The 15,659-nt window shown below is 46.5% G+C and overlaps 1 protein-coding gene across 1 annotated transcript in view; it reads right to left on the bottom strand.

The window, feature by feature from the left end:
- Positions 1-15,659, bottom strand: part of LOC110504559 (unconventional myosin-XVI) — a 225,468-nt gene that overhangs the window by 78,234 nt on the left and 131,575 nt on the right. The window contains exons 21-25 of the mRNA XM_036975024.2: positions 14,889-14,961; positions 8,708-8,860; positions 8,234-8,434; positions 8,067-8,142; positions 604-791 (exon numbers count right to left, since the gene is read on the bottom strand). Coding sequence (XP_036830919.2) covers positions 604-791; positions 8,067-8,142; positions 8,234-8,434; positions 8,708-8,860; positions 14,889-14,961 — 691 coding nt within the window. The remainder of the gene's footprint in view (positions 1-603; positions 792-8,066; positions 8,143-8,233; positions 8,435-8,707; positions 8,861-14,888; positions 14,962-15,659) is intronic.

Genomic DNA, 15,659 nt, shown 5'->3' with positions numbered 1-15,659 from the left:
GATTGGTTTGTGTACCCTTAAAACGGCATGACAAAATGGATATGGTACTCTCTTACCACATATTTGTGTGTGTGTGTGTGTGTGTGCTTGCTTTTCCATCGATCCTCTGCTCGCGTCTGCTACTTATCCAATCGGAACCCCCAGGTTCCAACAGAGTGTGTCAAAGACATGGACATATCCTGCTTTCAACAGTGGCTATCCCCAACTCCCCTAACCACCAATCACCATAAAGGGGATGCACAATTTGGAGTTTTCTGATGAGTGACGGTTTTCGCTGTTTGTAATTTCTATTGACCGTAAACCGACACACTGATTAGCGGTACTTTACTGAGGTCTTATTGATTTTACCAGGAAAAGTTCCATTGTTGAGTAGTAAATAAATACCTGAGTGGCTGTTTGGAGAGGTTGGGGTGTAGGTATGACTCATGAGTCATTAGCACCTTCACTGGCTTGTCTACTGCACCTTATCAGAACAGATGTCTATGTATGGTATGTCATATCGTAAATGGGTATGTCACTTAGTCCTCCATACCTTGGTGAGGGTATGCGGTATGCTATGCTACACACTACATGTCATATGGTATAGTAACCATTGTCTAGTACCTTGGTGAGGTCCAGGTACCTCCGGGGCTCGTGGCCTGCGGGGGAGAGGCTGGGGTGGGATGACATCCTGTGAAGGAGCAGGGCTGCTTTGGTCCCTCTCAGAGCCATTCTGGCCTGGCCCGGTACCAGAGACCCAGTCTGGGTCAGCTTGGACTTGAACAACTGCTGCACCAACACACTCTCACTGGCTGTTAGGGGATCACACAGAGAGAGAGGGGAGGGGAGGGGAGGGGAGGGGAGGGGAGGGGAGGGGAGGGGAGGGGAGGGGAGGGGAAAGAGGGAGGAAGAAAATCGGAGGGAGAGGATTGGAGGAGAGGGGCAGTGGGAGCAGGATAGGAGAAAGGAAGCAGACCGGAGACATGAGGAGATTGAAAGGAGATGGATGATTGGAAGAAAGGAGGGAGGGAAAAAGAGGAGGAGTGAGAGGGAGGGAGGGATTGTAGAAACATAATAGGCATGTAAACAATCATCTCCATAAGAGAGTAGGCTGAGCATGCTGCCACAGAACACGTGGAGCAGCCCTCAACAACAAAGAGCTCTGTGAGACAGGCATGTGTGTGTGGGAGAGAGAGAGACAAATCTTGAAAGGAATTTCCTAGCCTGGTTGAAGGGTGTAATGACTGTGGCTTCCCGAGGTAATTGTCTATTAATTTATGCAATCATCACCAACACTACCACCTGACTACAGAGGTCCACAGACCACTCTCCATAACCCCCAGAACCGCTGTCTCATTTCACCTTTACCCTTTGACCTTTATGTGTGTGTGCATTCAGCAAAATATGCACAAAGGAACAAGAGACAGGGAGAGGAGACGGACATAGACAGGGAGACGAGACGGACATAGAAAGGGAAAGAGACAGAAAGAGGAGACGGACATAGACAGGGAAATGAGACGGACATAGACAGGGAAAGAGACAGGGAGAGGAGACAGACATAGACAGAGAAAGAGACAGGGAGAGGAGACGGACATAGACAGGGAAAGAGACAGGGAGAGGAGACGGACATAGACAGGGAAAAGTGACTGACATAGACTGCGAGAGGAGACGGGGAAAGAGACAGGGAGAGGAGACAGGGAGAGGAGACAGGTCAGGACCAAGCCTGACCTGCTGAGGAGTGACGGACTCCATCCTAGCTGGAGGGGTGCTCTCATTTTATCTACCAACATAGACAGGGCTCTAACTCCTCTAGCTCCACAATGAAATAGGGTGCAGGCCAGGCAGCAGGCTGTTAGCCAGCCTGCCAGCATAGTGGAGTCTGCCACTAGCACAGTCAGTGTAGTCAGCTCAGCTATCACCATTGAGACCGTGTCTGTGCCTCGACCTAGGTTGGGCAAAACTAAACATGTAGGTGTTCGCCTTAGCAATCTCACTAGGATAAAGACCTCCTCCATTCCTGTCATTATTGAAAGAGATCATGATACCTCACATCTCAAAATAGGGCTACTTAATGTTAGATCCCTTACTTCAAAGGCAATTATAGTCAATGAACTAATCACTGATCATAATCTTGATGTGATTGGCCTGACTGAAACATGGCTTAAGCCTGATGAATTTACTGTGTTAAATGAGGCCTCACCTCCTGGCTACACTAGTGACCATATCCCCGGTGCATCCCGCAAAGGCGGAGGTGTTGCTAACATTTACGATAGCAAATTTCAATTTTACCCCCCAAAAAATGACTTTTTCGTCTTTTGAGCTTCTAGTCATGAAATCTATGCAGCCTACTCAATCACTTTTTATAGCTACTGTTTACAGGCCTCCTGGGCCATATACAGCGTTCCTCACTGAGTTCCCTGAATTCCTATCGGACATTGTAGTCATAGCAGATAATATTCTAATCTTTGGTGACTAATATTCACATGGAAAAGTCCACAGACCCACTCCAAAAGGCTTTCGGAGCCATCATCGACTCAGTGGGTTTTGTCCAACATGTCTCTGGACCCACTCACTGTCACAGTCATACGCTGGACCTAGTTTTGTCCCATGGAATAAATGTTGTGGATCCTAATGTTTTTCCTCATAATCCTGGACTATCGGACCACCATTTTATTACGTTTGCAATTGCAACAAATAATCTGCTCAGACCCCAACCAAGGATCATCAAAAGTCGTGCTATAAATTCACAGACAACACAAAGATGCCTTGATGTCCTTCCAGATTCCCTCTGTCTACCCAAGGACGCCAGAGGACAAAAATCAGTTAACCACCTAACTGAGGAACTCAATTTAACCTTGCGCAATACCCTAGATGCAGTTGCACCCCTAAAAACCAAAAACATTTCTCATAAGAAACTAGCTCCCTGGTACACAGAAAATACCCAAGCTCTGAAGCAAGCTTCCAGAAAATTGGAACGGAAATGGCACCACACCAAACTGGAAGTCTTCCGACTAACTTGGAAAGACAGTACCGTGCAGTACCGAAGAGCCCTCACTGCTGCTCGATCATCCTATTTTTCTAACTTAATTGAGGAAAATAAGAAACAATCTGAAATGTCTTTTTGATACTGTCGCAAAGCTAACTAAAAAGCAGCATTCCCCAAGAGAGGATGACTTTCACTTTAGCAGTGATAAATTCATGAACTTCTTTGAGGAAAAGATTCTGATTATTAGAAAGCAAATTACGGACTCCTCCTTATATCTGCGTATTCCTTCAAAGCTCAGTTGTCCTGAGTCTGCACAACTCTGCCAGGAGTTGTGCTGGCCACTAAAAGTGGCAGTAATAAAGCCTCTCTTGAAAAAGCCAAACCTTGACCTAGAAAATATAAAAAACTATCGGTCTATATCGAATCTTCCATTCCTCTCAAAAAGTTTAGAAAAGGCTGTTGTTGCGCAACAACTCACTGCCTTCCTGAAGACAAACAATGTATACGAAATGCTTCAGTCTGGTTTTAGATCCCATCATAGCACTGAGACGGCACTTGTGAAGGTGGTAAATTACATTTTAATGGCATCGGACCGAGGCTCTGCATCTGTCCTCGTGCTCCTAGACCTTAGTGCTGCTTTTGATACCATCGATCACCACATTCTTTTGGAGAGATTGGAAACCCAAATTGGTCTACACGGACAAGTTCTGGCCTGGTTTAGATCTTATCTGTCGGAAAGATATCAGTTTGTCTCTGTGAATGGTTTGCCCTCTGACAAATCAACTGTAAATTTCGGTGTTCCTCATGGTTCCGTTTTAGGACCACTATTGTTTTCCCTATATATTTTACCTCTTGGGGATGTTATTCGAAAACATAATGTTAACTTTCACTGCTATGCGGATGACACACAGCTGTACATTTCAATGAAACATGGTGAAGCCCCAAAATTGCCCTTGCTAGAAGCATGTGTTTCAGACATAAGGAAGTGGATGGCTGTAAACTTTCTACTTTTCAACTCGGACAAAACAGAGATGCTTGTTCTAGGTCCCAAGAAACAAAGAGATCTTCTGTTGAATCTGACAATTAATCTTAATGGTTGTACAGTCGTCTCAAATAAAACTGTGAAGGACCTCGGCGTTACTCTGGACCCTGATCTCTCTTTTGAAGAACATATCAAGACCATTTCAAGGACAGCTTTTTTCCATCTACGTAACATTGCAAAAATCAGAAACTTTCTGTCCAAAAATGATGCAGAAAAATGTATCCATGCTTTTGTCACTTCTAGGTTAGACTACTGCAATGCTCTACTTTCCGGCTACCTGGATAAAGCACTAAATAAACTTCAGTTAGTGCTAAATACGGCTGCTAGAATCCTGACTAGAACCAAAAAATTTGATCATATTACTCCAGTGCTAGCCTCTCTACACTGGCTTCCTGTCAAAGCAAGGGCTGATTTCAAGGTTTTACTGCTAACCTACAAAGCATTACATGGGCTTGCTCCTACCTATCTCTCTGATTTGGTCCTGCCGTACATACCTACACGTACGCTACGGTCACAAGACGCAGGCCTCCTAATTGTCCCTAGAATTTCTAAGCAAACAGCTGGAGGCAGGGCTTTCTCCTATAGAGCTCCATTTTTATGGAACGGTCTGCCTACCCATGTCAGAGACGCAAACTCGGTCTCAACCTTTAAGTCTCTACTGAAGACTCATCTCTTCAGTGGGTCATATGATTGAGTGTAGTCTGGCCCAGGAGTGGGAAGGTGAACGGAAAGGCTCTGGAGCAACGAACCACCCTTGCTGTCTCTGCCTGGCCGGTTCCCCTCTTTCCACTGGGATTCTCTGCCTCTAACCCTATTACAGGGGCTGAGTCACTGGCTTACTGGGGCTCTCTCATGCCGTCCCTGGAGGGGGTGCGTCACCTGAGTGGGTTGATTCACTGATGTGGTCATCCTGTCTGGGTTGGCGCCCCCCCCCCCCCCTTGGGTTGTGCCGTGGCGGAGGTCTTTGTGGGCTATACTCAGCCTTGTCTCAGGATGGCAAGTTGGTGGTTGAAGATATCCCTCTAGTGGTGTGGGGGCTGTGCTTTGGCAAAGTGGGTGGGGTTATATCCTTCCTGTTTGGCCCTGTCCGGGGGTGTCCTCGGATGGGGCCACAGTGTGTCCTGACCCCTCCTGTCTCAGCCTCCAGTATTTATGCTGCAGTAGTTTATGTGTCGGGGGGCTAGGGTCAGTTTGTTATATCTGGAGTACTTCTCCTGTCCTATTCGGTGTCCTGTGTGAATCTAAGTGTGCGTTCTCTAATTCTCTCCCTCTCTCTTTCTTTCTCTCTCTCGGAGGACCTGAGCCCTAGGACCATGCCCCAGGACTACCTGACATGATGACTCCTTGCTGTCCCCAGTCCACCTGGCCGTGCAGCTGCTCTAGTTTCAACTGTTCTGCCTTATTATTATTCGACCATGCTGGTCATTTATGAACATTTGAACATCTTGGCCATGTTCTGTTATAATCTCCACCCGGCACAGCCAGAAGAGGACTGGCCATCCCACATATGCTCTCTCTAATTATCTCTTTCTTTCTCTCTCTCGGTGGACCTGAGCCCTAGGACCATGCCCCAGGAATACCTGACATGATGACTCCTTGCTGTCCCCAGTCCACCTGACCGTGCTGCTGCTCCAGTTTAAACTGTTCTGCCTTATTATTATTCGACCATGCTGGTCATTTATGAACATTTGAACATCTTGGCCATGTTCTGTTATAATCTCCACCCGGCACAGCCAGAAGAGGACTGGCCACCCCACATATGCTCTCTCTAATTCTCTCTTTCTTTCTCTCTCTCGGAGGACCTGAGCCCTAGGACCATGCCCCAGGAATACCTGACATGATGACTCCTTGCTGTCCCCAGTTCACCTGACCGTGCTGCTGCTCCAGTTTTAACTGTTCTGCCTTATTATTATTCGACCATGCTGGTCATTTATGAACATTTGAACATCTTGGCCATGTTCTGTTATAATCTCCACCCGGCACAGCCAGAAGAGGACTGGCCACCCCACATAGCCTGCTTCCTCTCTAGGTTTCTTCCTAGGTTTTGGCCTTTCTAGGGAGTTTTTCCTAGCCACCGTGCTTCTACACCTGCATTGCTTGCTGTTTGGGGTTTTAGGCTGGGTTTCTGTACAGCACTTTGAGATATCAGCTGATGTACGAAGGGCTATATAAATAAATTTGATTTGATTTGAATTTGATTTGACATGGAGAGGAGACAGGGAGAGGAGACGGACATAGACAGGGAGAGGAGACAGCCATAGACAGGGAAAGGAGACGGACATAGACAGGGAAAGGAGACGGACATAGACAGGGAAAGGAGACAGACAGAGAAAGGAGACAGGGAGAGGTGACAGGGAGAGGAGACATAGACAGAGAAAGAGACAGGGAGAGGAGACAGACATAGACAGGGAAAGGAGACAGGGAAAGAGACAGGGAGAGGAGACAGACATAGACAGGGAATGGAGACAGGGAGATGAGACAAGGAGAGGAGACAGGGAGAGGAGATAGGGAGAGGAGACGGGGAAAGGAGACAGGGAGATGAGACAGGGAGAGGAGACAGGGAGAGGAGACAAGGAGAGGAGACAAGGAGAGGAGACAGGGAGAGGAGACAGGGAGAGGAGACAGGGAGAGGAGACAGGGAGATGAGACAAGGAGAGGAGACAGGGAGAGGAGACGGAGAAAGAGACAGGGAGAGGAGACAGGGAGAGGAGACATGGAGAGGAGACAGGAAGAGGAGACAGGGAGAGGAGACATGAGAGGGGACAGGGAGAGGAGACAGGGAGAGGAGACATGGAGAGGAGACATGGAGAGGAGACATGGAGAGGAGACAGGGAGAGGAGACGGACATAGACAGGGAAAGGAGACAGACATAGACAGGGAAAGGAGACGGGAGAGGTGACAGGGAGAGGAGACAAGGAGAGGAGACGTACATAGACAGGGAAAGGAGACAGGGAGAGGTGACAGGGAGAGGAGACGGACATAGACAGGGAAAGAGACGGGGAGAGAAGACAGGGAGAGGAGACAGGGAGAGGAGACAGGGAGAGGAGACATGGAAAGAGACAGGGAGAGGAGACAGGGAGAGAGACAGGGAGAGAGACAGGGAGAGGAGACGGACATAGACAGGGAAAGAGACAGGGAGAGGAGACAGGGAGAGGAGACATGGAAAGAGACAGGGAGAGAGACAGGGAGAGGAGACGGACATAGACAGGGAAAGAGACAGGGAGAGAGACAGGGAGAGGAGACAGTGAGAGGAGACAGGGAGAGGAGACAGGGAGAGGAGACAGGGAGATAGACAGGGAGAGGAGACAGTGAGAGGAGACAGGGAGAGGAGACAGGGAGATAGACAGGGAGAGGAGACAGGGAGATAGACAGGGAGAGGAGACATGGAAAGAGACAGGGAGAGAGACAGGGAGATGAGACAAGGAGAGGAGACAGGGAGAGGAGACATGGAAAGAGACGGGGAGAGAGACAGGGAGAGGAGACATGGAAAGAGACAGGGAGAGAGACAGGGAGAGGAGACAGGGAGAGGAGACATGGAGAGAGACAGGGAGAGAGACAGGGAGAGAGACAGGGAGAGAGACAGGGAGAGAGACAGGGATAGGAGACATGGAGAGAGACAGGGAGAGAGACAGGGAGAGAGACAGGGAGAGAGACAGGGAGAGGTACAAAAGCCATCTCTGAAGCCTTTGATTAGGCTCATTATTTAAATGTCAGCCAACCACAGTAATCAGCCTGAGACAGTAAACTTGCTGGTCCTGGCTCTGACACAATGCTTGCCTGTCCTACTCCACTCTGCTCACAAAAACACCAGCACACACCTGACCATGCTCAATATATTATATACACACTACTGCTGCTATGAACACACACACCATTCATTAATAGACATCTTGATTCTGGATCAGTGTGAGTGTGTTGGATGGGGTTGTGTGTGTGTGTGTGTGTGTGTGTGTGTGTGTGTGTGTGTGTGTGTGTGTGTGTGTGTGTGTGTGTGTGTGTGTGTGTGTGTGTGTGTGTGTGTGTGTGTGTGTGTGTGTGTGTATTTTGACTGATACTTACACTTCAGAACAAGAAGCAGGTTTTGGGGGAGGGAGTCCTTGTTCTTCACCAGTGTTCCCCGGAGGTCATAGGCCATCTACCAATCAGAGAACAGACAGGCAATTACATGACAGATATACACGCACAACATAGGTCATGTGAGTGTGTGTGCGTGAATGCCCACTCACTTGGCCTGTGTAGTGTTTCACAGTGAAGGCAGGACCCTGGTCTATGGGCGGGGGGTTGCCGTTGCCGTCCTTGGTTGTCAAGGAGATACCATGTGTGGGTGTGTTGTCGAGGTGTGACTGCAGTCTCTTGTAGAGGGTCTGTTCTGTAGGTCTCAGCGACTGGCTCTCCTCATCCATCACAGACAGCAGACCCTGAGGCTTCTGGGAAGATGGAGGACAGTGGACATAGAAGCACACATGGGAGAGAATTGTAACACACAGCTCCTACATGTTTAATGATAGAATTTGAGGTAGTGTAACATGATCCTAGATCTCTGTAGTTGAGGGCAACTTTGACCTCAAAATCTATTTACACACACTCAAAACCAATACAAACTACAAAGCCTTTTCAGGAATGAGGAATGTCTTGATGTTAAAGGGGTAATCCCAGTTCTTAAAGGGGTAGTGTGGCACGGCAGGGGCAAAACATATTACCAGGAAGAAGAAGTCTAGAACAGCAGGTTGGTTGCTGGGCGACCGGAGCGTCTCCATGGCGATGGCCTCCTGTAGACACTCGGCCTGCTCCTGATGGAACAGCACCTCTGAGACGTACAGCCTCACACGCTCGTTGGTCATGTTCACACACAGCTGGGAACACACACACACAGACAAGTTAACACGGAAGTAAATGGTGCATTTCTAAACTGACTGAATGTGAAATGTAATGGACCCCAATGTCATGAAAAATCTTTACAGAAACAACCCAGGCATGTGGCACACTTACGACTTCCCCAAAGCACACCACTGCAATCTGGAGACCTTATACCAGAGGACTGTATGACCTCATCCTGACCCCATCCTAACCCTGCAGTCAGCACAGACAGAAAGTACATCGTCCAATCGGCAGCTTCTTCTCTGAGGGTGTTAGGTTGTGGGTGGCTGGCGGTGAGATATGTCACATATATGATGTAGTGTACAGTGAGTTTACCAAACATTAGGAACACCATTTAGTTGCACCCCCCCATTGTTGATACACACAGGAAACAGTTGAGCGTTAAAAACCCAGCAGCGTTGCAGTTCTTAACACAAACGTTAGCGCCTGGCACCTACTACCATAACCCATCCATTTAAATATTGTGTCTTGCACATTCACCCTCCCACACAATCCACGTCTCAATTGTCTCAAAGCTTAAAAATCATTCTTTAACCTGTCACCTCCCCTTCATCTACTCTGACTGAAGTGGATTTAACAAGTAACATCAATAAGGGATCATCATACCCTGGATTCACCTGCTCAGTCTGTCATGGAAAGAGCAGGTGTTCTTAATGTTTTGTACACTGTTGATTGTGGATTACAGGAAAAGGAGAACCGAGCACACCCCCATTCTCTTCAACGGGACTGTAGTGGAGCAGATTAACTGACTCTCTTGGTCCAAACACACCAAGACAGTCATGAAGAGGGAACGACAAAACCTATTCCCCCTCAGGAGACTGAAAAGACATGGGTCCTCAGATCCTCAAAAAGTTCTACAGCTGCACCATCGAGAGCATCCTGACCGGTTGCACCACTGCCTGGAATGGCAACTGCTCGGCCTCCGATAGCGAGGCACTACAGAGGGTAGTGCGTACAGCCCAGTACATCACTGGGGCCAAGCTTACTGCCATCCAGGACCTCTATACCAGTCGGTGTCAGAGGAAGGCCTTAAAAATTGTCAAAGACTCCAGCCACTCTAGTTGTAGACTGTTCTCTCTGCTACCTCACGGCAAGCGGTACCGGAGCGCCAAGTCTAGGTCCAAGAGGCTCCTAAATAGCTTCTACCCCCAAGCCATAAGACTCCTGAACATCTAGTCAAATGCCTACCCAGACTATTTGCATTGCCAACCCCCCACCCACCCTCTTTTACTCTGCTGTGACTCTGTTATTATCTATAGATAGTCACTTTAATAACTCTACCTACATGTACATATTACCTAGACTAACCGGTGTCCCCGCACATAGACTCCGTACCGGTACCCCCCTGTATATAGCCTCGCTATTGTTATTAGTAATTATTTGTTACTTTTATTTCTTAATCTTATTTTTTTAAGGTATTTAAAAAATATATATTTTTAACTGCACTGTTGGTTAGGGCAGGTAAGTAAACATTTCACTGTAAGGTGTTGTATTCGGCGCATGTGACAAATACAATTTGATTTGATTTGTATATGAACAGCATATGGAGCAATGAGTAGTGAATCAATCTCATCTCCTAGCCTGGCTGGCACCATGGGAACAGAACAGAACACTCAGTACTACCGCATGGACTGAACTATGAACTATGAACCTACAGCTCAGTGAACAACACAGAACATAACATATGGAGGTAGGAGGAGGTAAGGTTGTTTGTGTTTGTGTGTGTGTGTTAGTGTGTGTCTGCATTATCTTATGAGTGTATATGAAGGATATCGCAACGATATGTCAGAATCAACAGACATAATTTAATTGTGGCTATTTAATTTACAGTTTACATTTGATTTAGTCTAACTTGTATTTTAGACTAATTCTGTAGTCTTCCTTCCTTCAATATCTACTCTCTCGTCCTTGAGTGCCGTCTATGACAGCGTCGGTCAGTCAGTCCCAGCAGTGGTGAAGTCTGTAAAGCATGAACTCATTAAGGAAAAGCTGAACAGGTACAATACAGCCCTAATGAGCACAACTCTAATTAACAAGCCCATGCCACTAATGACCCTGATCACCGTGTGTGTGTGTGTGCATCATGTGTGTGTTCACCATGTGAGTGTGTGTGCCATGCACACTGACGCTGTTGGTTCAGTTACACCCATCTCTCCAGAGTGTAATGACTGTGATCCAGTGTTTAGATTTCATTAACAGAAAGGGGCTCTTCCAACACTGAGCTGAATGATAGAAACCTGAACAAACACACTGGGGAACGAGGAATCACGGAGAACGGAGGAAGGCAGGGACGCTTTAACATTTTTTTTTTTCGCTCCCCCCCATCTAATTTATTTCTCTCTCTCCTCCTCTCTACTCATCTCTCTTTCTCTATCTACCCATTTCTCTCTCTCTTTCTCAGATGCCCTTGAAAGTTTAGGTCAGTAAAGCCCTCTATTCCGCTTAGATTAGAGAACATGCTGAAGAAGAAAAAAGAAATTGACATTTTACCATACACACACACACACACACACACACACACACACACACACACACACACACACACACACACACACACACACACACACACACACACACACACACACACACACACACACACACACACACCACTTTGTTTTTGGGACATCCCAAGGCCCGTTGGCTTCAAACTGTGGAGGTAGAGATCAATAGAGACGGTGAAACATGGTGATGGTATTGAGTTACATGTTAAGCTGTACTGATTAATCTGCTAAACTGGACTAAGGCCTGCCCTCCCTAAATCATTACATTCTTAGCCTTGTCTGAGAGACTTTCTCTGGACCACTCTGCTCAATGGGCTTGGTGCTGCTGGGGACATGACATGATGATCTATCCTAGCTGCGGAACACAACACACATACCTGGTGTATCTCAATATGCATACTGCCATGCTCCGGGCACCCAAATCAGAGCACACAACGGTGAGAATATGAGTTCAAATGAAAGTATGCAAAACGGAGCACGTAGGGCTTCATTTGTAAACATTTCGAAGCATGAATCGATGCAAGTTTCAACTGAAATATTCCCATGACACAGCCATAACAACCACCAACGTCACAACATTTCTTGAAAACAATGGTGGCTGGTTTTGAGCTGGAGGGAAAATGAACTCTGACTTCAGAATGAAATGTTGCTCATTTACATGTCATATGTTGCCTGACTAAAATAGCTTATCTTGATATGTTAATAAACATACTGAACAAAATATAAATGCAACATGTAAAGTGTTGGTCCCATGTTTCATTAGCTGAAGTAAAACATCCCAGAAATGTTCCATATGAACAAAAATGTTATTTCTCTAAATTGTTGTGCACAATTTTTTTTACATACCTGTTAATGAGCATTTATCCTTTTCCAATATAATCCATCCACCTGACAGGTGTGGCATAAACAGCACGACCATTACACAGATGCACCTTGTGCTGAGGACAACAAAAGGCCACTCTAAAACGTGCAGTATTGTCACATAACACAATGCCACAGATGTCTCAGGTTGAGGGAACGTGCAATTGGAATGTCCACCAGAGCTGTTACGAGAGAATTTAATGTTAATTTCTCTACCATATGCCGCCTCCAACATGGTTTTAGAGAATTTGGCAGTATGTCCAACCGGACTCACAACCACAGACCACGTGTAACCTTGACTGCCCAGGACCTCCACATCCGGCTTCTTCACCTGTAATAAAGCCCTTTTGTGGGGAAAAACTCATTCTGATTGGCAGGTCCTGGCTCCCCAGTGGGTGGGCCTATGCCCTCCCAGGCCCACCCATGACTGCACCACTGCCCAGTCATGTGAAATCCATAGAATAGGGCTTAATGAAGGGCTTAAGAAGCTGCTAAGGTACACAATAGTAGATTTTGGTAGACAGAAGCTGCTAAGGTACACAATAGTAGGTTTTGGTAGACAGAAGCTGCTAAGGTACACAATAGTAGATTTTGGTAGACAGAAGCTGCTAAGGTACACAATAGTAGATTTTGGTAGACAGAAGCTGCTAAGGTACACAATAGTAGATTTTGGTAGACAGAAGCTGCTAAGGTACACAATAGTAGATTTTGGTAGACAGAAGCTGCTAAGGTACACAATAGTAGATTTTGGTAGACAGAAGCTGCTAAGGTACACAATAGTAGATTTTGGTAGATAGAAGCTGCTAAGGTACACAATAGTAGATTTTGGTAGACAGAAGATGCTCTTTGGTAAAAGGGGTAAATTGGTCATCATAAAGAAAGGAGAATATCACTTCTTCTATAGTATTGCTTACTAGGTGTTGTCTCATAAATGCTGCAACCACTCCCTCTTCAAATCAGGGTTGATTGGAAAAAGCTGTTCAAAGAGGACGTTGTACTATCATAGTTGTACTCCCTGATGAAGGCCATGCAGCTGAAACGCGTCGGAGTGTTTCAACTTTGTTTCCAGTGAACACGCCATGAAGGCATTGTAATTTATTCTTTGAAGAGCCTTGGTCCTCCTTTGTTTTAGATGCTTGATATAGTTATCTTGTTTAGGAATGAGAAGAGAGAGCAACAGGGCTGAAAGAAAGAGATGGACAATAACAAAACGCTGTAATGAATCATAAACACAGAAACACTCACAGACACAGACACAAACACACACAGACACAGACACAGACACACACACACACACACACACACACACACACACACACACACACACACACACACACACACACACACACACACACACACACACACACACACACACACATACACACACACACACACACACACACACACACACACACACACACACACACAGGCCATTTGTTGTGGGCCTAATCCAGGTGCGACACAGAGACAGGCATTGTGTCTGCTGTGGAGTTCAGCTGAGGACAGGACGACATCAGAGCACTGAATAACAACAGACCTCATCCCATTTATTTACTACACACTAACTGTACTACAGAATCAACCCTGCCTGAAAATGAACAGTGCCCAGTGGTTCTGGTCTGAAAGGGTTAACCATACACTCAGAACAAAAGGTGCTATTGTAACGGATGTGAAACGGCTAGCTTAGTTAGCGGTGGTGCGCGCTAAATAGTGTTTCAATCGGTGACGTGACTTGCTCTGAGACCTTGAAGTAGTAGTTCCCCTTGGCTTTTGTGGAGCGATGGGTAACGATGCTTCGTGGGTGACTGTTGTTGATGTGTGCAGAGAGTCCCTGGTTCGCGCCCGGGTATGGGCGAGGGGACGGTCTTAAGTTATACTGTTACATTGATGCTGTTGACCCGGATCACTGGTTGCTGTGGAAAAGGAGGAGGTCAAAAGGGGGGTGAGTGTAACGGATGTGAAACGGCTAGCTTAGTTAGCGGTTGTGCGCGCTAAATAGTGTTTCAGTTGGTAACGCCACTTGCTCTGAGACCTTGAAGTAGTAGTTCCCCTTGCTCTGCAAGGGCCTCGGCTTTTGTGGAGCGATGGGTAACGATGCTTTGTGGGTGTCAGCTGTTGATGTGTGCAGAGGGTCCCTGGTTCGCACCCGGGTATGGGTGAGGGGACGGTCTAAAGTTATACTGTTACACTATCTAGTACCTTAAAGGGTTCTATGGCTGTCCGCACAGGAAAACCCTTGGAATAACTGTTTTTGGCTGGGTTGCATGTAGAACCCTTTTGGTTCCAGGTAGAACCCTTTTTGGTTCCATGTGGAACCCTTTCTACATAGGGTTCTACATGGAACCAAAAGGGTTCCACCTGGAACCAAAAAATATTATCCTATGGGGACAGCCGAATAAATACTTTTTTGGAAAACATTTTTCTGTAGATCTGGTATACAGTTCGCTAGTTGATACTTTTAAAACCTTCTCCACAGCCACAGACAGTAAGGATCACAGTAAATCAGTCTGCCCTTGAATTTCCCTCTTGTCTCTGACGTGAGAATATCTCAGTCATACTAGAGCCATACCATAGACATATCTTAGATAGGGAAATATTGGAATCAGGTGGAAAAAAAACATGTGTTGTGGAATGAACGTACCTGCTCAAATCCATTACTCTGGAATTCCTCAAATCCAAAGATGTCCAGGATTCCAATCTCAAGCGCTGGATCTCTGTGAGAGAAGGATGAATGGGGGGAAAGATTACCACAAACACACATGCAACCCACACGTTTGCTCTCACACGCGCACACACACGATAGTAGGCCTGCAAGTTCTAAAATAAACTGTTTACTGTTATCATATCCGTCTTGTAAAAATCACTCACAGAACAAATGATAAAACTAAAATATGTTGTCTGTTTTTAATGTGTGTGTGTGTGTGAGTGAGTGAGTGAGTGAGTGAGTGAGTGAGTGAGAGAGTGAGTGAGTGAGTGAGTGAATGTGTGAATGAGTGTGTGTGTCTGTGTGTGTGAGTGAGTGAGGGTGTGTGTGTCTGTTTGTGTGTGAGTGAGTGAGTGTGTGTGTGTCTGTTTGTGTGTGTGTGAGTGAGTGAGTGAGTGAGTGAGTGAGTGAGTGTCTGTTTGTGTGTGAGTAAGTGTGTGTGTGGCTGTATGTGTGTGAGTAAGTGTGTGTGTGTCTGTGTGTGTGTGAGTAAGTGTGTGTGTGAGTGGGTGAGTGTGTGTCTGTGTGTGTTTGAGTAAGTGTGTGTGTGTCTGTGTCTGTGTTTGTGTGAGGGAGTGAGTGTGTGAGTGAGTGAGTGTGTGTGTGTCTGTGTCTGTGTGTGTGAGTGAGTGAGTGAATGTGTGTCTGTTTGTGTGTGAGTAAGTGTGTGTTTGTGTCTGTGTGTGTGTGAGTAAGTGTGTGGGTGTC

The sequence above is a fragment of the Oncorhynchus mykiss genome, chromosome 3 (assembly GCF_057628025.1).
Source record: "Oncorhynchus mykiss isolate SJ-2025 chromosome 3, ASM5762802v1, whole genome shotgun sequence".
NCBI classification, from domain to species: domain Eukaryota; kingdom Metazoa; phylum Chordata; class Actinopteri; order Salmoniformes; family Salmonidae; genus Oncorhynchus; species Oncorhynchus mykiss.
This window is presented reverse-complemented; position numbering and strand designations above follow the sequence as displayed.